Raw genomic sequence first — 23,501 nt, forward strand, 5'->3', positions numbered from 1 at the left:
GCCAGCTTGCCACTGTCATACGTGACCTCTTCATGTACTTGAGGTGGCACAGTCACCACCTAGGCTGGGGTGCTACCAGCCTAGACAATTGAGTGTCAAACGGTTAACATTTTTATGTTTTCTGACTTTGCTGTCAATGGCTTTCTCTTCGATCTTGCCACACTACTGTGACTCAATCCCACACAGGAACAGTTCTACACCCCCAGTCTGCTTCAATATAATGAAATTCCGTTGAGGGGGAAGTCATTGTGTTTTACAGTGCTCTATGTATGGCTATTAACTCTCCAGCATAAATCTTGCATTCTTTCGACAGACATCGTTCCCGATTTCCAGTGTTGTACGTACGCACGGCACTTTTTCATTATGTTTGAAACTACCCATGTAAAGGAGATTAAATGTGGATGCTCTTGGATGACTGAATAAAATTCACAGCAATAAAAACAGGGAGTTGATTTAACGTTTAATAAACTTTTTATTAGTAATCAAGTTTCAGACAGCATATTGTCGGAGAAATAGTTTATTATTATGTGCAGGTAATGCAAGGTACATGGGCACAGCATATCTGCAAGATGCTACGACCAGTTTAGTTGTCCATCTGCCCCACGGTCCTCCTCCTCAGATGTCATGACTGAGATGGGTTGTGGTCATGGAAGAATTATGCTCATAACAGTGATGTCACAGAAAAAGAACAAATAAGGTTTAAAAAGTGTCAATCTGTCTTACATTCTTTGATGTTTTGACTGTCAAAATACTGTAGGTCAATAAGCAAAATTGAGAACAATTTCAGTTTTCTTTCAACCTCTAGCACCCAAGACACTCCAAACAAGAAGCAGTCCACTACCAAAAACAGAAGCACAGTTATCCATATTTTACTGGCTGGATATTAGTTAATTTTACAAAATATGTGACCACAGAGAATATATTACACGAGAGATGAAATCTAAAATAAACAGTAAACAACACTACTTTGATTGGTTCGATGACAGGAATGATTAAATAAATACGCCTTCGGGTAGATGGATTGTGAAATAAAAAGGGTACAACAGGGGTGTTTTGGCATTTGATTGATCATGATCGTGTTGTTAAATTTTGCGAGCATCTTCTCCAGTGGCTCCTCCTTTTGACAGAAGGGTTGAAGAGGGGGGAAAAGGGGTGAAAAAAAGGACTGGTGAGGTGTACGAAATGGGGAGAGTTCAGAAAAGTCACCCAGAACACCAGGTCAAGGGATACTTAATGGCATGAGATGAGAAAGAAAGACCGATTGTTAGGGACTGCTCAGGACGAGATCTGAAAACTTATAGGTGGAACTGAGGGTAATGTGCAAGACAGAGGTTACTGCCAAAACCATGTGCATGAACGGAAAATTAGTGCACTGTACGTGATAGAGGTGTTGGAAAGGGGTGGGGGGAGAGACAGGTCAGACAATGAAAGATATAGAAAACTAAAAGGGAGTGAAGAAAGGAACAGTTATAATGAAGAAATGATGAGATCAAAGACAGATCATGTGGGTGGTGACAATCAAGGACTTCTTGTAATGCCAGTATCCACCTACGTAGTTCAGAGAAACTGGTTCCTTGGGAAAGAATCCAGAAGACACATGTGATGAAACTGGTGCCAAGGTCACAGCTGGAATTTTGTAGAGCATGATCTGCAAAGAATACCACTGGCTTCCCTACTGCATTTCCCCACTGAAAATACTTTAAACAAATTTCACACCATAATCCACTACTCACGAACCTACGACAAAGCCCACACTTCTCACCCATGGCAGAATTTTAACAATTACTGAAAAGACTAAACATCTACCTTACCCAAGTTCAATTACTACCGTAGAATGATTTAAAGAGCTAACAACAGTGAGCTCTAATTTTTCTCTCTACTAAGAGAGCAACTACCTCTATTAATACAACTACACCACAAACTTCACACAATTTCTTATCTAAAACCAAAAGTTCAAGCTTCCACCGGAACACTCGCAGAAATTAAACACACTGAGCGAAAGTTTACTAAATTGTTATTTCACCAGAAATAGCACGAGACATCATTGATAACTACTAAATTTAATAACTGAATAACAATGCACAAACAACTTTGTCAGTACTTTGACTTAGAACCATTACAGCTGCAACTGCACGCCATGAAACATCAATGAATGACGTACGCACACTCACGAATAACAGACCAGTAACACAAAAAGAAAGACTGATATGAATGAACATCCACTAATACATTACTTTTACAACAAATAATCATTAAAATAAATAATAATAATAATAATAATAATAATAATAATAATAATAATAATAACCACCAATAATCATTAAAACCAATAATAATTAAAATACATATCTGAAATCCAAAACTTTTAACAATATTGGCAAGTGGTTTGAACAGTAGTCCAGCACCTGTGAAGTCATTTCAGAGATCAGCTGGGCACGACCAGTCCCAAAAAAATGATGCAAGTCCACCATGTTGAGGGACTGTCCATCAAAGTACAGTTCATGATGGGGACAGACTGTGCAGTAGTGACAAGTGCACAACAGGTCTCGGCAGCCAACAAATGGAAGCCATGAGTGAATGTCCAGGATTGTGCTTTGTGTATTGCTCCCTGCAGTCTGCATTCAGCAACATACACTGCGGATGAACAAAAGTGCTCAGCATACAAAGAGGGGGAAACTGTAGGCCCCACAGCTGCAGAAAGATCACTGATGGTCACTAAAAAGAGTGGGCCTCTCAAAATATAACCTTGCAGAACCTCATTCTCCTGGAAATGGGAGGTGCTACGGGTACGGGAGATGCAAACATGTACCTGAAAGAAAGTTTTGGATAAAAATTAGGCCCCTCTCATGTAAGGTTGCAAGGATGTATTGGCACCATGTGGTACCATAAGATTTATGCAGATCGTACAAGACTGTGACAAAGTGTTGATGCTAAGTAAAAGCCCTTTGGATAGCCGACTCCAAGTGGACTAAATTATGTGCAGTGGAACAGTCTTGGTGAAAACCATCCTGGGTCAAAGTCAGAAGGTCTTGAGATTCAAGGCTCCAATAACAGCCTTCAACTTGCCACACGTTCAAGTAACTTGCAGAGGAAATTGGTTAAACTGATCGGATGACAGCTGCGCATCTGATGAGATGGTTTACCTAATTTAAAAACTGGAATAATGACACTTCCTTGCCCAGGACAGTTAAAATGGGTGTAAAGGGAGTTTGGAGAAAATGGAACACATTTCTGGCAGTTAAGAAAATAATGGGCCCAGGCATGAAGGTGGTCACGAGATGGAGGCCATTTGTAGTGTTGCAGGGCATAAAGGTAGTCTTCAATAGCTTCAGCAATTTCAGGGGTCCAGAAAGTGACAGTCTTCCGCCAGACAGAGTCTGGGGAAGAAGAAAATACTGAAGCACCTGCCAAAAGGATGGCATCAGTCAAACTCCATATGGGCTCATCAATGCCGCCGTATGGTGGAGAGGTTGGGGTGGCAGCTGAGGAAAAGGCATCCCAATCTACATTACGAAAGACCCACCTTGGATGGCATCCAGGTGAGTGATGCTCAAGAAAGGATAAGATGATCAGAAAATGATCACTGTCACACAAATCTTCAAGAACTCCACTCTGAACAGAGGGGAACAATCCAGGGCTACAACCTGAAATATCAACGGCCGAAAAAATGCGGTATGTCACACTAAAGGGTGTGGGGGGGCTCCAGTGTTGGGGAGGCAGAGACCAATCCCTGCCAGCACATCTTCAACTATCCTGCCCCTATTAGTCGACACAGTACAATCCCACAGATTGTTGAATACATTACAATGCCCAAGGAGAAGGAAGTGGGGAGGGATCGGTCGAAGGAGACCGAGAAGAGCAGGAGGCATAGGTGGCCGGTCTGGTGGGAGATAAAAGTTAGCATATTATTAGTCCAGACTCTGAATGGTTCCAAATGATCACTGCTTCCACTGCAGTATGAAGAGAAGCACTGGAATTAATGTCTGTGCAGGACAATGTAGACACCACCAGAGGCTCACATAGGACTGACCTGGTTCTGGCAGAAGGCTTGGAAACCACCAAGAGTCAATAAATGAGTATCCGCAAAACAAGATTCCTGAAATACAACACTAGCTACAGAGTAGAGAGATGAGATTGTAATTCAAGACAGCAAGGATAGTAACTATTACAGTTCCATTGTAGTACAGTAGCACAACAGGCCAGATTGATGCCCAACAGTCCAGAATCGGTCATTGTGCCAAGTCAGTGTCTGTCACTGGTAAGGATGGAGTGAAGTGCACTTAGGAGTGCATCTCTTGTCTCTCAATGTTATCCCAGTTTTAAATGCATTAATCAGCTACTTCAACAAGGATATACCTTCCTAAAATCATGCTCTGAAATGAGGACCGGTTTTGTAAAACATTTTGCCCACCACATTGACAGAATAGCCTTTCCTCACCCTGCCAATCTCCACAACAGCCTTGTCAGATACCATGCTGCTTCTGCACCCAGTTCCATACCCTATGGCTGATTTGAAGTGAAAATGATTAAACTGCAACATTGTCAGTCCCTTCATCCATTACGTGACACACCAGGAGTATTTAATGCAGGAGGCAAAAGGCACATCCTGGAGAGCCTAAGTGTAACTAACACAATAAAGAAACAGAGATAAATCCTAGAAAAAAGACAGCGCAGACAATTCGTTAAAAGATCAGACAAGACAAGGCATTAAAACCAAGAAATGAAAAAGAATAAAGAGAACAAAAAGTTGGAAAGGGCAAAGGCCAGGCCGGGACAGGCCACCCAGTAAGGACTACCAAGGGACCCCTTTGGAGGTGTGGGGTGGGGACAGCCAGAGAGGAGGTGTCTCACCCATCCTATAGGCACTACATGGCGCCAAAAAGGCCAACGTTACAGCAATGAATTGAAACCACCTTCATGGGCAAAACTTAACACCAGGTCAGCTGAGTTGGCATTGTCTGCTGGCACCGAAGAAAGTGTGTCAGGGAGATTAAGATGCTGCCTCAAAGTAGCCAAATTAGGGCAGTCTATGACTAAATGGGTCACTACCAGATGGGTTCCACATTGGCAGTGAGGGGTATCCTCACATCATGGGTCAGCCAATTGTAGGCAATGTGGAGTCTAAGAGGACGGTGGATCCCCTGCAAGAAGCATGCATGGCTGTCTCCTTAATTGTCCTGTTTGTTTGGGGAGATCAGGGCTAACAACTCTGAGTTCGAATTCCGGCAATCAATAGCTTATAAACAACCGAAGGTCTAGTCCTGGGATCCCCATTTCTAGCATTGGCATCCTGGTGGCTGGCTTTGTCAACCAGTCAGCTTGTTTATTTCCAGAAATCCCAACACGACTAGGGGTCCAAATGAAAATGATTGGACACCCAGATTAAGGAGGTCTGAGGCAAGAACTCAGACAGCTGTAACCAGTGGGTGGGGAGAGTAGCACTGGTCTATAACTTTTAAGGCTGCTAAGGCAGTCACTACAGAGTAGGATACTCTTGCCAGTGCAAGAATGAACATGGCTAAGGGCTAGTTTGATGGCCATCAATTCAGTAGTGAAGACACAGCAGCCATTTGGCAGGGAGTGGAGTTCACTACATTGTGCATGTGTGTACACAAATCCTGTTTGTCCATCGGCTGTTGAGTGATTGGTTGCTTCTGAACCTGGATACATCCCAAGGACAGCCAAGAACAGGTGGCAAAAAATCGTGGGGTCAGCGGAATCTTTTGGATCAAAGGAGACTGAGGCAAATCAGAGGTCATGGCACAAGCTATGGGGGACAGATGCGATGTCTCCCTCAGCAGAGTTGACAGTGGAGGAAGTTACAGCTCCAAACAGAGACTCTGGAGGCATTCAGCAATTGTAAACACAGTTCTAGGTCACTATTGTGGGAGGTAGAGCACCCTTCCAACCATATGCAAGACTCTCATAATCAAGACGGGACAGAATCATGGCTTTGTAGAGCTGCAAAATGATACAGCAATCTGCACCCCAGCTGGCGTTACTGAAGCAGTGAAGTGTATTGAGGTATTGCCAGCACTTTCACTTAGTTGGCACATGTAGGGAAGCTATGTCAGCTGGGAATCTAAGACTATTCCCAAAAGGTGGTGCGTCTCAACTACAAGTAGTAATCGATCATCTAGGTAAAGCACCGAGTATAGGTGGGCAGTACGACGACAACAGAAATGCACGACACGAGTCTTGTCAGATGAAAATCTAAAGCCATGGTTGAGAGCCTATGACTGCGCCTTTCGTATGATACCCTGTAGACGACACTTGACAATAACCACACTATACCAGTAATAAAAGCAAAAATCGTCGGCATATAAGGAGGGCAGTACCGAAGACCCCATAGCCACTGTTACACCATTGATGGCCACCAGAATGAGAGGGACACTCAGTAGAGAGCACTGCGGGACCTCTCTTCTCTTGGATGTGGGGATACTTAGTGATGCACTCAGTTGAACATGGAATTTACAGTGCAACAGGAAGTTCTTGACCAAAATTGGGAGTGGACCCCAGAGACCCCACTCGAGTAACACAGTAAGGATGTGGTGGTGGCATGTTGTACCTTAAGCCTTCTATAGATAAATAAACAAGGGGGGGGGGGGGGACTCCTGGTGAACCAAATTATCTGTGGTGGGTGAGGGGTAGCCTTTGCAAGAAGGCATTTCGAGATGCAGCAAACAGGCTCCGAAACTCAGGGAGCCAACACAGACATTTGCTCACCAAGCGTTCAAGCAGCTTATCAAGAACATCGTTAAGTCTGATTGGGCAACAACTGACCATCTCGAGGGGGTTCTTACCAGGTTTCAGTACCAGAACTATCGCACTCTCTCATCACTGGGATGGGAACTCACCCTCAGTCCAGACCCAATTAAAGAGGGCAAGGATGTGGTGCCAAGAATCACTAAGAGCTGTTTCAGCTTTTGGCTGTGGATGCAGTCCGGCCCTGCGGCCGTGTCAGAGCAATGAGCTATGGTACTGGAGAGTCCCCACTCACTGACTGGAGCATTATATTGCTCCAGGTGTCAGGTAGTGAAAGAGAGGTGCATTTGCATCTCCGCTGTTTTATGATCCAAAAGGCAAGGTTGTAGTTCTCAGATGCAGATGTGCGAGTGTAATGCTCAGCAACAGCGACTGGATCAGTGTAAATGGCACCATCTACGGAAACACTTTGTACATCTGCAGGGAACTGGAAGTCATAGAGTCATCTGATCTTTGCCCAGATCTGTGATGAAGAGGTTTGTCATCCGATGGTGAAAACTTACTGTTCCCAGGATTCTTGCTTTCATCATTTTATGAGGTAGTGAACACAGGCACGGAGCCGTTTAAAGACAATGAGGTGCTCCATGAAGGGTGCCACTTATGGCATTGGAGAGCCCACCTACAATCTCTAATGGCTGCAGCGATCTCTGGGGTCCATGAGGGTACCGCCTTCCGACGGGGCATCCCAAGGCTGGTTGGTTGGTTGGTTTAAAAGCGGGAGAAGGGACCAAACTACGAGGTCATCGGTCCCTTGTTCCTAATAAAACAAAACGGAAAGAAGGGAAAAGCCACAAGAATGAAGGAAATGCAACAAACACTAAAAGGAACAAAAGAGGACAAGAAAACAACATAGATATGCTAGAAACAGAAGAGAGTAAAACATGAAAGCAGATTATAGTGGCTGGCCAACCACGAAAATAAATAGGGAAAGCCAGCCACTCTGAAACACATTACAACCACCATCCTAAAAGCACTACGGTGGAGGACACAGAGGGACAAAGGACATGCGCTAAAACCTACGTAGAGGTATAAAACCCACTCTCACGGATAAAACATGAAACTAAAGCTGCTGTGGAGGCATTGTCACCCAACACCGAAGGCAGGGTGCTGGGAAAGTTAAAAGTTTGCTGCAGAGTGGTTGGTTGGTTGGTTTGTGGAATTGAAGGGACCATACTACTAGGGCCATTGGTCTCTTTTTCCATAAACTTTAAACACCCACAAGGAATAAAACAAACAATGGAGATGACAAGAGATGACACAGGACAAGAAAGACACAGACAGAGACCAGACAAAATGAATTAAAATCGCACTGAGTGTAACAGTGGTTGGCTGACCATAGAAACAAAAGGAAAAGCCAACAACCAAGAAACACACTAAAAAACCCAGTCTAAAATCACAGGCCAAAGGCCAGACTCAAAACAAAAAAGGACAAACACTTAGATCAAGCGATAAAAACCCCCTGCACGAATAAAACTCAAAACTAAATCTGCCATTGCAACGTCATCTGATAAAAGCACAGGAAGCATATCAGGCAGCGCAAACGTCTGTCTAAGCAGAGTTAAAAGCGGGCAGTCCAACAAGATGTGGACCACAGTCAAAGCTGACCTGCAGCGACATAAAGGTGGGTCCTCGCGGTGCAATAAATGGCTGTGCGTTATCCAGGTGTGGCCAATGCGCAGCGGGCAGAGGACAACAGACTCCTTGCGAGAGACCCACAAGGAGGAGCGCCACGCACCGGTAGCCTCCTTGATGGCCCGAAGTTTGTTGGGTGAAGGAAGGGTGTGCCACTCTTCACCCCAGGTACGAAGTACCTTTTGCCGCAAAACTGACCTGAGGTCACTCTCCGAGACGAGAGCGAGGGAAACGCTGGTCGATACTGCTGCAGAGAGGCTAAAAGTGGGCAGTCCAGCAAGTGGTGGACAACTGTCATTTGGGAGACACAGTGACACTGAGGTGGGTCCTCCCGACGGAGTAGGTAACAATGTGTTAGCCACGTATGGACAATGCGGAGCCAGCAGAAGATAACTGATTCCCTGTGAGAGACCTGTATGGAAGACTTCCACACATTCACGGTCTCCTTAATGACACGCCAGTTTGTTGTGCGTGCTGTTATGCCAATCCATCTCCCAAAGCTGGAAAACCCTGTGGTGTAAGACAGAATGCAGGTCAGCTTCGGAGATGCCTATCTCCAGAAGCGGTTTCCGCGTCGCCTGTTTGGCCAGTCTGTCGGCAAGTTCGTTGCCGGTGATTCCGATGTGTCCTGGGTTCCACATAATCACCATGGAATGGCGGGACTGTTCCAGGGCACAGATGGACTCCTGATTGGATGTACCAGAGGGTGGTGAGGGTAGCACTAGTTGATAGCTTGTAGGCTGCTCAATGAGTCAGTACACAGCAGAAATGCTCTGCCAGGGCATGAGCGGATGTACTCAAGTGCACGAGATATGGCCACCAGCTCTGCAGTGAAAACACTGCTGCCAACTGGCAAGAAGTGCTGCTCAATATGTCCTCTATGAACATATGCGAAGCCTACGTGACCATCAGCCATTGAACCGTCGGTGTAAACCACTTTAGAGCCCCGAAACACATCAAGAATCAAGAGGAAGTTACAGCAAAGAGTGGCAGGGTTAATTCGCGTACACTATGGAGGCATATGTGAACGGACCGCAAGTAGAGGTGGTAAAGGGAAGGACTCCAGTTCAGAGGGAAGGGACCGCATGCGAACCGCAATTGTTGGCCCTGGTCTGGGCCACCGATGCTGGAGACGGACTGCTGCGGGTGGGAAAAGGAGACGGTAATTCGGATGCTCAGGGGAACTATGAATGCCTGCTGTGTAACTGGCGAACAGTTGTGCACATCTGATCTGCAGCGGAGTGACACCAGCCTCCACCAGTACGCTCATCACCGGGCTCTTCCTAAAAGCTCCTGTCGCTAATCTAACCCCACAGTGGTGTACAGGGTTGAGTAAATGCAAAGCTGAAGTGGCTGCCGAACCATAAACCACACTCCCATAGGCAGTTCGGGATTGGACAAGGGCTCTATAGAGCTGCAGCAGCGTACAGCGATCTGCGCCTCAATTGGTGTTGCTCAAGCAACGGAGGGCACCGAGGTGCTGCCAGCACTTCTGCTTAAGCTGAAGAAGATGAGGGAGCCAAGTCAATCGAGCGTCGAAAACCAGTCCTAGAAATTGATATGGCTCCACTACAGTGAGTGGATCGTCATTAAGGTAAAGTGCGGTTTCTGGATGAACGGTACAACACCGACAGAAGTGCATGACACAGGACTTTGTGGCTGAAAACTGGAAGCCATGGGCTAAAGCCCATGAGTGCATCTTGTGGATGGCTTCCTGAAGGTGCCGCTCAGCAACAACAGTACTGGAGCAGCAGTACAAAAAGCAGAAGTCGTCTGCATACAGAGAAGGTGAGACGGAGGGCCTGACAGCTGCTGCTAAACCGTTAATGGGCACTAAAAATAGAGACACACTCAATACAGAGCCCTGTGGGACTCCATTCTCCTGGATATGGATGGAACTATGCGAGTCACCAACTTGGACATGGAAAGTACGGAGCAACAGGTAGTTTCGCATAAAAATCTGGAGTGGTCCCCGGAGACCCCACTCATACAATGTGGCAAGGATATCATGTCGCCAAGTCGTGCCATATGCTTTATGCAATTCAAAAAAGATGGCAATTAGGTGCTGCCCCCTGGAAAAGGCTGTTCACATGGCAGACTTGATGGACACAAGATTATCAGTGGTAGAGCGACCCTGGCGGAAGCCACCCTGACATGGAGTCAGAAAGCCACGTGACTCCATGACCCAACCTAACCGCCGACGTACCATATGTTCCAGCAGCTTACAATGAATGCTGGTGAGGCTGGCGAGCCGATAGCTAAACACATCAAGTAGGTTTTTATTGGGTTTGAGCACCACAACGATGGTGCTCTTCCGCCATTGCAATGGAAAGACGCCATTGCACCAGATCCAGTTGAAGATGACGAGAAGATGTCACTTGTAGTCAGATGAGAGATGTTTAATCATCTGGCTATGGATGCGAGCAGGCCCAGGAGCTGTGTCGGGGGAATGTGCAAGGGCACTGGAGAGCTCCCACTCTGTAAATGGGGCATTATAGGATTCACTGCAGCGTGTAGTGAATGAGAGGACGTTCCCTTCCAGCAGTTATTTGAGAGTGCGAAAGGCTGGGGGGCAATTCTCTGACACAGAGGGTCGAGCAAAGTGCTCAGCAATCACGTTTGCATAGGTACGTAACTTGCCATTTATGGTAACACCGGGGACAGCAGTTGGGGCCTGGTAACCGAAAAGATGTTTGATCTTTGCCCAGACTTGGGAAGGTGACATGGCACCCAATGGTGGAGACTTATCTGTCCCAACACTCTTCATTCCGTTGTTTGATAAGGTAGCGAACAAGGGCACGGAGCCATTTAAAGGCTATTAGGTGCTCCAGGAAAGGGTGCGCTTATGCCGCTGTAGAGCTCGGTAGAGCTCACAGACACTCCTCAATTGCTTCAGCGACTTCCAGCAACAACCAAAGGACTGCCTTACGCCTCGGGCACCCTAAAGAGTGAGGGTTTGCATTTTCTGCCGCAGAAACAATTGTGCTAGTCACCTGCTCAACCATCACATAAATGTTACTGTGTGGGGGAGATTCAGCGGTCACAGCAGAGGTGAAAGTTCCCCAGTCCACCTTGTTCAAAGCCCATCTGGTCAGGCGTCCGTGTGCCTGATGCTGGGGCAGTGACAGGAAGATGGGTAAGTGGTCACTACCACACAGGTAATCATGTGCTCTCTGGTGGATAGATGGAAGGAGTCCTGGGCTGCAAATTGATGAATCAATGGCCGAGTAACTACCTCGAGCCACACTGAAATGTGTGACGGCCCCAGTACTTAAGAGGCAGAGGTCGAACTGAAACAGTGAAGTTTCGACATATCTGTCTCAGCCAGTTCCATATTTACTCTAATCTAAGCCACACTTTTTCCGGTTTTTGTAATCCAAAAAACCGCCTGCGGCTTAGAATCGAGTGCAAAGCGGACGTTTTGAAAAATGTTGGCAGGTGCCACCACAACTAACTTTTGTCATCGAATATATGTAGCGCTTCGCAGGCACAAAGATAAATACTGGCACCAAAACCTCTGCGGCAGTAAATAAATTTAAAAAAGGTGGAAGACGAGCTTTCTTTCTCCGCCCTGAGTTTCGACCACTGCCTTTTCATACATTATCCAACGAAGTAAATACAAATTCCGTATTATTCATCTTCGAGTGTAGCAGCATTTCAATGTACTACGAAAATCCGACTAGCAAGACTGTCAGTATGGCCAACTCTGCGTTCTGAATTTTTTCCTACCTGTGAGAAGAGATGGTTGGTAATAGGAACTTTTATGAATTGTGAATCACATGCAGTATTCTCTTCACCATAATAATAATAATAATAATAATAATAATAATAATAACAATAATAATAATACGAATATAAACATTTTTCCATGTATTCTTTCATGTTTGCTGCTGTCTCATTTAAATCCTGTCTGCCTAATAAACTACGAAACTAGAGTGAGACAACAGCAAACGTGGAAGAATATACATATCATGTCATGTTTATATTCGTATTCTTATGCCGAATAGTGATACAGTCAGAAACAAAGCACGGAAATTGATTAGATTTTTAAATCTAAGATGACTAATTTCTGTGCAGAATGTAATGTACTAAAGAGGCGTCTGCAAAGACTTTCAAATGGAGAAAAATTTTCGCTAAACTCTCATTCAGATCATCTATCATACGCAGTCTATTATTTGGTTCTTGTTGATTATCAAAGAAAGCAGCAGTGTAAGTAACAACAAGCTGTCTCTTGCCATTGTTCCGCTAATGAGTCGATTTCTCTCTCTTTTTTAAAATAAAATTGTAAGCGGCAGTAGTGCGCACAAAAGCAAGCCATGCCGCGAGCGGCAACAGGTCGTAAACACTCATTATCAGAATGCGACAAACAATGCATGACAGTACAGTAATGCATTTTCAGCTTTGAGTGACAGCTGCTTTTGGGCTCTTCAGCCGCTGGCGGGTGTCTTCTTTCCCACTAGAAAAAACAGGGAAGGGAGTGACCCAAGGGACCCCTTCCTAGCGAGAACAGCCGAAGAAGTTGTACCCTTCTCCGGCTTGATTTTGGTGTGTGTGTGTGTGTGTGTGTGTGTGTGTGTGTGTGTGTGTGTGTGTGGCTCCTGAAGTAGGTGGTGCAGGAGCAACAGGGAGGGAAATGCCCCCCACCATCAAGGGGGCAGGTGTAGTCTTCTTGCTCTGAGAGGTGACCTGGGTTGGTGGAGCTGATGGTGCCAGAACTGCTGTAGTGGCAGCTTAAGATGATGTCATACGCACAGGATGCAGGTGTTCAAATTTTGTCTTAGCCTCAGTGTATGTCAATCTGTCCAGGGTCTTTTACTCCATGATTTTCCTTTCTTTCTGGAGAATCCTGCAGTCAGGCGAGCAAGGCGAATGGTGTTCTCCGCAGCTGACGCAGACGGGAGGCAGGCCACACGAAGTATTGGGATGTGATGAGCATCCACAATCTCGGCATGTGACGCTGGAAATACAGCGGGAAGACTTATGGCCGAACTTCCAGAACTTAAAGCACTGCATCAGGGGAGGGCTATAGGGCTTTACATCACACCGGTAGACCATTCCCTTCACCTTCTCGGGCAATGTATCACCCTCAAAGGCCAAGATGAAGGCTCTGGTGGCAACCTGATTATCCCTCAGACCCCGATGGACACGCCGGACGAAATGTACACTTGCCCGCCTAAATTGGCGTGGAGCTCATCGTCGGGCTGCAAAAGAAGGTCTCTCTAAAATGATACCCTGGACCATATTTAAGCTCTTATGGGGCATGATGGTTACAGAAGCATCCCCAGCTTGTCACAAGCGAGTAACTCCCATGACTGGGCACAGGATGCTGTTTTGATCTAGACTGACCCAGATCTCATTTTGGAGAAGTCCTCCACCTCCCCAAACTTGTCCTCTAAATGCTCAACAAAAAACTGAGGCTTCGTCATGAAAGATGACCCATCAGCTCTCGAACATACAAGGTACCGGGGTGAATAAGATCCGCCGCCATCCTTATCCTGACGTTCCTCCCATGGTGTGGCCGTGGAGGGGAACAATTTGGGGTCATACTTCTGTGCATTGAATTGAGCTCGTGATTGCTTAGAGACTGCTGGTGTTTCACCACCAGCAGATGATGGACTATGCTTCACTCCCCCTCATGGGTGCCACCCAGCCGCAGCAGCAAAGGCCAAAAGGCCACCTGGCAGGATGGCCATTGCCGGGAGTCCCGATTCCCCAGGGGGATGGACATCTACCCCTTGGCATATGTGGAGAGTTAACAGCACAGGCATCAGCAGAGTGACCCCTGTGGACATGGTGCTACAACCCATAGGGTACAGGGCGGCCCCACCACAACGGACTGGCTACCATGTTAGATATCAGGTGCAAAGAAGTCCATGGTCATCGTTTACGCAGAAATCGGCACTGCATAGTGCATGGTTGAAAACGCACCCAGGAAGATGTCCTCGTCCAAGAGATGGAGAAGATTGCAATGCAACGACGAGAAAGTGGGCTACAGATCTCAATGCACAATGGACACGACACCTTGTAAGGTGCCGTTCCCCAGTTGGCTCGCTCTTCGGGAAAATTTTGAAGAATGGAGCTCAAACCCTACAGGGGACCATCACAAAGGCCAAAACGTGTGAAACTACGTTTAGTCGCCTCGTACGAAAGGCAGCAATACCTCGGGCCTAATCTAACTCCCAGACCTGGAGGGGGTGATCTTGGGTTGAGGCATATGTTTTTTATTTGGTAAATTTAGTACAGGTAGTACAGTATCTGGCCTGTTAATCATCAACAGTGATTGCAGCTGGTTCTCTAGAAAACATTTGCACTTTCATACTACAATCGTAGGAACGGAAGATTGGTCAGCTTTGAAGGAAGCCGTTTCCACGTCGTGGGTGTGAATTTATTCGCACCACTTCATCTACTACCTGAGAAATCTATTTCCTTCGTTCCCTCCTCCAAGGTCCCACAGATTAGTACCAACCATTAAGCTTGCCTCATTCAGGTCTATTAGATTTCGTTAGGGCCATATGTTACCCGTAGGACTAGCAACATGCTTTGCGAATAATGTCCAAACTCAGTTACTATTTGTGTTATCACCATGGTCCCACTAATTATGCCTTTCAATCTTGAGTCCGGTAACCGCATGCTGTTTAGTTCGTCTCAGTACATGTATTATTATTCCAACGATGAGATGGTGGAAACGTCATGTCTATTACTGTTAGTGAAACAGTGCAATTCGAAACCGAACATTTCACAATTAGCGGTGTCAGGATGAATCATGCAGAACAATATCTGTCAGAGGAGTAATGCACCTACAGTGGAACAGCGTGCAGGACTGACGGCATGTTTATACTGTATGCGCTCTCCACCAGCCAATACTAGTTGCGAGCGGAATAACGTGCCCGTGACAGACTCCAATGTACATGAATACACATATCGAATTTTCTCATTGTAAACCTCTATACTAGTGTGGCAGAAGTTTGGCACACACAAACGAATGTGTGTATATGCTTCTGGTCCTTGGTGCATCTTATAACCGGGCTGGTGTTGCCGCTTGTGAATTTGGTGCCAGATACCTTCATCAATGCCATCCACATAAAAATGTGTTTAATCACCTTGAGCTGCGCCTTTGGGAGTGAGGCTCCCTCCTTCCATCATCATGTGACAGAGGTCATCCACGGACTCGCCGTACTCCAGCTAACTGAGGAAGCTATTCTGGAGGCCATACACCAAGAACATCCAGCTGTGTGTCTCGCAACAAACAGTCGGTAACGTGCTGCACCCCTACCATTATACTTTCACGAAACAACTGCATCCTGCTGATCACCATCAGCAGATGCAATTCTGTAAATGCTTCCAACATCGACAGGAAGCCAATGATGACTTCGCGAACACCGAAATATAGTCGGATGAAGCAGCATTCACTTGTGTGGGAGTCTTCAATATTGCACAATGCTCACCATTGGTGTTAGGTTAACCCAAACGTCACCCACAACCATAGATATCAAGTTCGCTTTGGTATCATCGTCTGCGCCGGAATATTGGGCGAAAGGCGTTTAGGTCCCTACATGTTGCCTGACTGGTTGACTGCATGAAGGTATCATGCGTTCCTCCCCTACTATCTGCCTGACGCGTTAGAAGATATTCCACTACATGTTTGGCAGAGGATATGGTTCCTACTTAATGGTGAACCTCCACACATTGTATTTGGACAGAAGATTTCCAGGGAAATAGCTCACACATGGAGGCTTAGACGTATGGCCACTGCGTTGAACTGACCTAAATCCCCTGGATTCTGGATTTCTTCCTGTGGGGCTGGGGACACCTGAAGGAGTTCGTATACTCTACTCCGCCAACGAATGGGGAAGAATTGGTAGTATTCATGCTGCTCTTGTTACTGTGGATGCAGCTTTTCTGCGAAGGGTCCAGAGGTGTGTGATCTGGTGGGTTGCACAATGTTTGGACGTGCAGGGAAGTCGCTTTGAGCATCTGTTTTTCTGAAGACAACGTATACTGTTGTGAAGATCATGTTGTCATTAATATGAACATTATTATTGTCACTGGTTGACAATGTGCGGCAGCTGAATGCTCATATTACATGTGGTATAAATGACAAGTAGATGTGTGTTATTGAACTTTGCTATCATCTTTAGCATCTCGAAATTGGTATTGTTTCTGTAGTTATTCTGTCCTATGACAGGTCATTTGTTTCAACTGTCTATTTCTTATTTGTCTAACAACTTGTTTGTTACGTTCAGCATTATGAAGTGTTGTAAATTTAGAAGCAGCACCACGACACAGGATTGAACCCTCAACCTTCTGCATGCTAACCCGAAACTCTAACCAGTGCACCAACTGTACAGGACAACTACTGTGTGCAAACGGAGGTAATAACCATACATGTGGTGACAGTGTTGCCAAATTGCCACTCGTCAATGTCCTTTTTCTGCCGGTTGTACTCGCCGGCCGAAATTTTGTGAAAGACTTAAGATTTTAGAATCAAGTCGACTTACAGCAAAGAAGAGTGAATCTTTGACACTTGTGCAGGCAAACTCAGAAAACCATTAAACAACTGTCAGAGATCCTGAGATAAGTGCCAAGAAGTGAATCTAAATGCATCAACAATTTTATGTGCTGTAGTTGTTTACACAGGGGAATGTATTGTAATGAGTATTGCCACAGCACGAGCATCATTTGAGAAACACACTGAATCAACTCTTATTTGTGTGGGCTATTTTTGACATTTTAGTTTTATCCTCGTGTGTGAAGTGTCATTGTAAAACAAATCATTATCTAGCTAAAATCCGATAAAGAACCTCTACAAAACTTTGGTAAATTAATCAAGAGGCCTATGGGATTAAGTAGATTTGTTGGTCATCGTCATATGGAGCATTTACCAGGGCCCTGGACAAAGATCATTACCCATTACACACCATAATCAACTAATACTCTCTGCCATTTCCTTTCTTGATTAAATAGTAATCTTATGTCGAAGCACAGTCACACATATCAATTTCCCAATACAACCATGTTAAAAATATAAAGAATTCCACCCCACAGTATTTGGAAGACAAATTAATATTATCAAAGCCTACATTAAAATCATTTTAATTAAGGTGCTCATTTATGCCAACTGATACAAAAGGTTCCAATAATTGATTACTAATGACAGCAGTTGTCACACAGGATTTTTACAAAACAATTATTTTAGTTTGCTATTCCATCAAGATGAAATGTCATTAAAATGCTTTGGTTTTAGTAGAGCGACTCTAGCAAAATGAATGACTTCTGTCGTAATAATTTGGCTGGCAGCCTGAGAACTATCCGCGAGATTTGTACTTACTGACTTGGCTCAATTTTCAGAAAACAGGAAGAGGCTAGGAGTTGAACTGTTTGGTATAAACATTTATTGAGAAATAAGGAGGCAATGCACAAATTAAAAATGTGACACACTGTCCAGTGATGTCTCACCAAAGTATCTGGAAGGAACAGAAATTACTCCGATATGTTAAAGCTGTCAGTTTTTGCCTTATTCAAAGTGGATTTAATGAATTAAGAGAGTTATGCTCACAACCTGACATATAGTGTGATTATATGCTAATGTGATGATTTACCTGAACTGGCAGTAACCACTCAGTTACCATTTACCCTAAGATTCCAACTAGGATTAATTGCATGCAAGCTGCAAACAATGGATAACTGTGGTTTTATTATATAGGCCATGAACATTTAAATGGTGTGCTTCACAGTGCCCGATAACATTACACATTTGCATCAAAGTACTCAAAGACTGCAAGTAAAATTATGCTTTATCATGGCAAGGGTAGGCATTCATTGTATGAAGCTAAGAACTACAGCTGAAGGAACTATGTTGCAGGGTCAATAACAAATGATTTCAATCAGACCATAAACTGCAATTTTCTAGGAATTATAATGAAAAGACTCCAAGACAAGAGAATAAAACCATCAAATCAATTTCAAACATGAATGAAAAATTTAAGTGATACCAGCAGAGACATTAATTATCAGATAAAATTGGTTTGATAAAAATAGTTGATAAACTGAAGTGTGCAATACTGCTTCTTCAAGTAACAACCAAAAGGTAACCTTTCAACCTAATTAGGATCTCGAGCTATGCTGCAGCTCAGTATGGGACAGAAATCTAGTATCAACAAGTTTGGCTGACAAAAAAGTTTGATATTTTAGCAAAATGAAAAAATTGATAAACCAAACGGGCACACCCCTAAGTGATTCTACGAAGAGCTACAGCAAACTAAAAATAGTTTAGGAAAGTTGGGCAGGATCAGTCAGAATGTTTATTATGGTGTCTTGAGAACTCCAGTGTTGGTAAATGAAAAGAATCAAATGATTATAGGATTTTGTCAAAATCTCAAAGATGATGCCAAGACTAACAATGGAAAAATGCTGCCAGAAAAACATCCAGCTTCAATAAATCACTAATTTAAATCCTACATCTTAATAATCTCAGAAGAAGTAAATGCCCTAGAGAGAATGAAGTCAACAAGTCTTTGTATTATCAAATAAAGAATCAGATTAATCAAATGAAATTTTATTTCTGGAATGTTCGAGGACGGAGGGGGGGGGGGGGGGACTAAAACAACATGAATAATAATTACTCACAATTAAGTTAATGGCTTCCTGTTTACAAACAAAAATTAAAAAGAATCTGCTATGATCCTACTATATACAAATTCTACTAAAACCAAAGATACAATTATTAATAAAGGCCTACCAAACAAGTACCACTAAATTGCCAAGATCTTATCTCTATGAATAAAGTAACAGAGTAATAACTGTGCAAAACTGACATCTGTCAGTATTATTCCTTGTCATTGTCACAGGTGCATCATTTTCAGAAGCAACAAAAACCTACTAGCACCAGATACTAACTAACTGGTTACAGTGTGCATCAACTCCATTTAATCACCTGTCAAACACAAAGCTGACCTCACAGTATAATCAATGAGTAGGTCACTTACACCGCTTTTGCATTTTAGTGATACCACAAAAGGGCATTCAAATTACTTTCTGTTCTCTTTTGCAATAGTCCTCAAAACATCTTTCAACGTACATCAGGAACATTCCACTTTACTGCAGTGAAACATAGTTAAAATCACTGGAATTTTGAATGCTACACAATGACAATGTACACTGCAAACATCTGTTCCCAAAAATATACATTTTTAACCAAGAACTGCTACTAAATGTTCCTGGCAAAGTGCATATACGGGATGAAATTGAGTATCACTGTGAGCAGAATGTATGTATCACAGCAGAAACACCATAACAGGAAAATTAACATTAATAATGGTACTGATATGAATCCCGATTTGGAGGACACTACAGGGTTGGCTAAAGTGAACCATATACTGAAGGCACTGCGTGTTCACATTATTAAATTCGGTTATTTGTGATAAGAATGGTCTCGCTAGAAGAGATTATCCGAACTGCTCTCTCTGCTGCACACTACGAGGTAAACAGTAGAAGTATAGTACACTTTGTTTACTAACATCACATGACAGAAGATAAGCGAGTACAGCTGTAGCGAAAAGTACGGCTTTCACAAGACTTCACAAACACGTTAACTGAAACATAAAATAGTGAACAATGCTGAAAGAATCTCAGGATACTAACGGGCAACTATGGAGAAACTAACCTGCAAAACTACTTCCACTTCATAGCTATTGCCTTTTGACTTCTGATGCCCTTGAAATTTAGATCCATTATATAGTAGAGATCTCGTAACGCCTGGCTGTTTCGAATTTGCTGGGGGTGGAGGCACGATATCAACTTTCACAGGCATTTTTCTCGAAAACTATTATCTGCGCAATTCCGCCAGAAAAGTGACTGCCGAACTGTTGAAAGATGGCGCTCATAGCGTAAATTCCAAAAGCGAAATTGAACTGGGAAGTGAAATGAAAAGACGAATAACAAAAAATTCGATAGTCATTTACAAAAACAGAAAGAAATGATCAAGATATCCCTGTGACATTGCTTTCATGAAAATCTAATTTTTTATTTATGTCAAACATTGGGCATTCTGGGGAGGCAACATGGCGGACATGTGTGTTACACACACACATGAGGAAGAGAATAATTCAACAAATGTAGGAAATAAACAGTGGGTGAGATTAAATGTCGGCGGAACATATTTCCTGACTACCAAGACAACTTTGTCACGTGATCCTAATTCCTTTCTGTTTCGGCTGTGTCAGGAAGACTCAGACCTCATATCAGATCGAGTGAGTGTCGTGTGTTTTCATTGATATGTATCATGTATAGTTTCATTTATTAAGTTAGAAATAACAATCTATGTGTTTGCAGGACGCAACAGGAGCGTACTTAATTGACAGAGACCCGATGTATTTCAGTCCCATACTTAATTACTTAAGGCATGGAAAACTAGTCATCAATAAGGACCTTGCTGAAGAAGGTTAGTGTGCAAAATGTAGTACTGTTCCGTAGATTTTTTTTTAGTACACGTTTGAGGAGGACAGAATCACGTTGTACTGAGAATATTTCTACTTCATGATAATGTTGCTGTCAGATTGTGAAAGGCATTGGGTATCTTCTGTATGTAGTTGATTTTTCATTGTACTGTTTTTCCGCACAAGGCTGGTTCTCATGAGTGATTTATAAGCAATTTCCTTTTTAGAGTCTTCGGCTCGTGGTCTAGTGGCTAGTATTGCTGCCTCTGGATCACGGGGTCCTGGGTTTGATTCCCAGCTGGGTTGGGGATTTTCTCCACCTGGCAACTGGGTGTTTGTGTTGCCCTCATCATTTCGTCATCATTCATGTAATTGGCGACATTGGACTGAGTAAAGATTGAGGATTTTTACGGGTGCTGATGACTACTATTTACTATTAATGTTGCCCATAAGATAATTAATATACAACATGAACAGCCAAGGAACTAAGGCGTTTCCCAGGGATATTCCCAATGCTACTTCTACTCCTGTCAGTGACTCTCCATCCAAGATAAGATGTTGCATCCTCCCTACCAAGAAATCTTCAATCCGGTCACATATTTCATCTGATGATTTTGTGTTTGATAATAAGTGTGGGTGTGGTATTGAGTTGAATGCATTTTGGAAATTGAGAAATACTGCATCTTGAAAAGTACTTCTGCTACTTGTTTGAAGGATCTGTGATATAATTAACAGAGGGACGAACTAAACTGCAAATTGGGTATAGAGTGTGATAACAATTCCATCGGGTCATGGGGTTTGTTCAGTTTCAACGATTCCTGTTGTTTCTCAACGCCACTGACACTAACACTTACTTCACTCATCTTTTCGGTGGTATGAGAATTAAATTGAGGCAATTTTCCTGAGTTTTCCTTTGTAAAGGAACATAAGTATCTTTATAGTGACTGTATACCATAGAGGATCTCTCCCCATCATGAACTGTTCTACGGGGTACATACATTGTCAGTGCATGGTCAACTGTTCTTTTAAACTTGAGCTCTAATTCCTCTACTTGCTCTTATCTTGAGTTAAAAGTTCCTCAGTGAGTCATGATACTACTGCTTCTGTGTCTAGTTTGTTGAACATATAAATCTTTCTGCTTGATTTAGTTGCACTTTGTATTTTGGTGTTCACTGAGCTGCTAATACTGCTTCATGGTCACTGATAAGCAGTTTTGATGTGATCTTCCTCAGAGACGCCGGGTCTGTTTGTTGCCATTATATGTCACATATTTCCACCATGAGTGAGGTTCTGAACTATCTGTTCTAGGTAGTTTTCAGAAAAGGCATTGAGTAAGGTTTCACAGTATGTCTTGTCATGCCCACCAGTAACAAAAGTACAATTATCCCAATTCATCGTTGGATGATTAAAGTCTGCTCTAATGATTACCATATGAGTAAGGAACTTATGTGCAAGCGGATTGAGATGTTATATAAAGTTTTCAGTTAAATGATGAGGTGCGTCTAGTGCTTGATAGAATGTTTAGTATGCTAACACACCGTGTTAAAACAGTGTTTATATGCTGGAGCACAGGAGTAATTCAAAGGAAACATCTGAAGAGTTAAAACAGAAAGAGCTTAATTTGCTGCACATGGGAGTCTACTTTCTACAAGAAAGAGGAGAAACTGCTGTTCATGTTATGTTGGATATTTGAGGCAAGTGATGTCATATATGAAAACTTTGCCAGAGCTTGAAAAACAAGTTTTCAAAGTCAAATAAACATTTATTCCATGCCTAAGTCAACAGGGAGATGGTAAATACACACTTTGTGGATGCAGCACAACACAGGTGGAAATGCTTGATAACAGATGTTAATTTGTGAATAATGGTATAGAGTGGAGTGATACACTTGGTAACTAGGAAAGTGTGGTTTACAGAACTAGTTTGTCCAGGGATTCTTTATTATTAAGTGTTCGGGGAAGATTCCATTACAATTTAGCTTCATGTTTTTTCTGTGGCTAAAATTTGGTTATGTTGCCCATTGTTCTGTACTTCAGCAAATGTCTTTTATTATTACTTAGGCCTAGTTAAAATATGTCCTCTTACAAGGTGTACATTAATGGCATTAAGAGTTTGGGCATCTGTGACAATTGCCGTAATGGGGGAATACTTAAGTGTAGCATTTCTCATCAGCATTGTGATGGCAACCTTCTATTTGATTTGTTCTGTGATTTTTGTATTTCATATCAACTGGTTTTCAGGTGTTCTTGAAGAGGCAGAGTTTTATAACATAACAGATCTCATTGGACTAATTAAGGACCGGATTTGTCATAGAGATAGTAGACCGCTTCGAGATTCTAAGAAACATGTGTACAGAGTTCTTCAGTGTCATGAGGACGAACTCACACAGATGGTATCGACGATGTCGGATGGATGGAAATTTGAGCAGGTAAAATTGTATATTTATGTTATTTTATATGTTTTTGCCCTAATACATTTATTAAGAGCCTTCACCTTTTAGGGACCGATGACCGTAGCAGTCTGGTCCCTTTAACCCCCCAAACCAACCAACCATCTTCACCTTTTGTTTGGTTTATCTGTCAGCTAACTGAAACTATCTTTTCTGTTTTTTTATGTTCAGTCACTTTCTGTAGTTGGTAACTGTTAGGTCATGTGAATTGATATTGACAG

At 43.4% G+C, this 23,501-nt stretch overlaps 2 protein-coding genes across 2 annotated transcripts in view; one reads left to right on the plus strand and one right to left on the minus strand.

Moving 5' to 3' along the window:
• The window catches only part of LOC124778030 (glucose-induced degradation protein 4 homolog), an 89,818-nt gene extending 69,530 nt beyond the window's left edge, over positions 1–20,288 (minus strand). The window contains exon 1 of the mRNA XM_047253611.1: positions 20,060–20,288. Within this exon, the coding sequence (XP_047109567.1) occupies positions 20,060–20,206 (147 nt within the window). The 5' untranslated portion in view covers positions 20,207–20,288. The remainder of the gene's footprint in view (positions 1–20,059) is intronic.
• Positions 20,289–20,422: 134 nt separating this feature from the next.
• The window catches only part of LOC124778028 (BTB/POZ domain-containing protein KCTD5), a 71,118-nt gene continuing 68,039 nt past the window's right edge, over positions 20,423–23,501 (plus strand). The window contains exons 1-3 of the mRNA XM_047253610.1: positions 20,423–20,645; positions 20,728–20,836; positions 23,072–23,259. Coding sequence (XP_047109566.1) covers positions 20,457–20,645; positions 20,728–20,836; positions 23,072–23,259 — 486 coding nt within the window. The 5' untranslated portion in view covers positions 20,423–20,456. The remainder of the gene's footprint in view (positions 20,646–20,727; positions 20,837–23,071; positions 23,260–23,501) is intronic.

The sequence above is a fragment of the Schistocerca piceifrons genome, chromosome 2 (genome assembly GCF_021461385.2).
Source record: "Schistocerca piceifrons isolate TAMUIC-IGC-003096 chromosome 2, iqSchPice1.1, whole genome shotgun sequence".
Lineage (NCBI taxonomy): Eukaryota > Metazoa > Arthropoda > Insecta > Orthoptera > Acrididae > Schistocerca > Schistocerca piceifrons.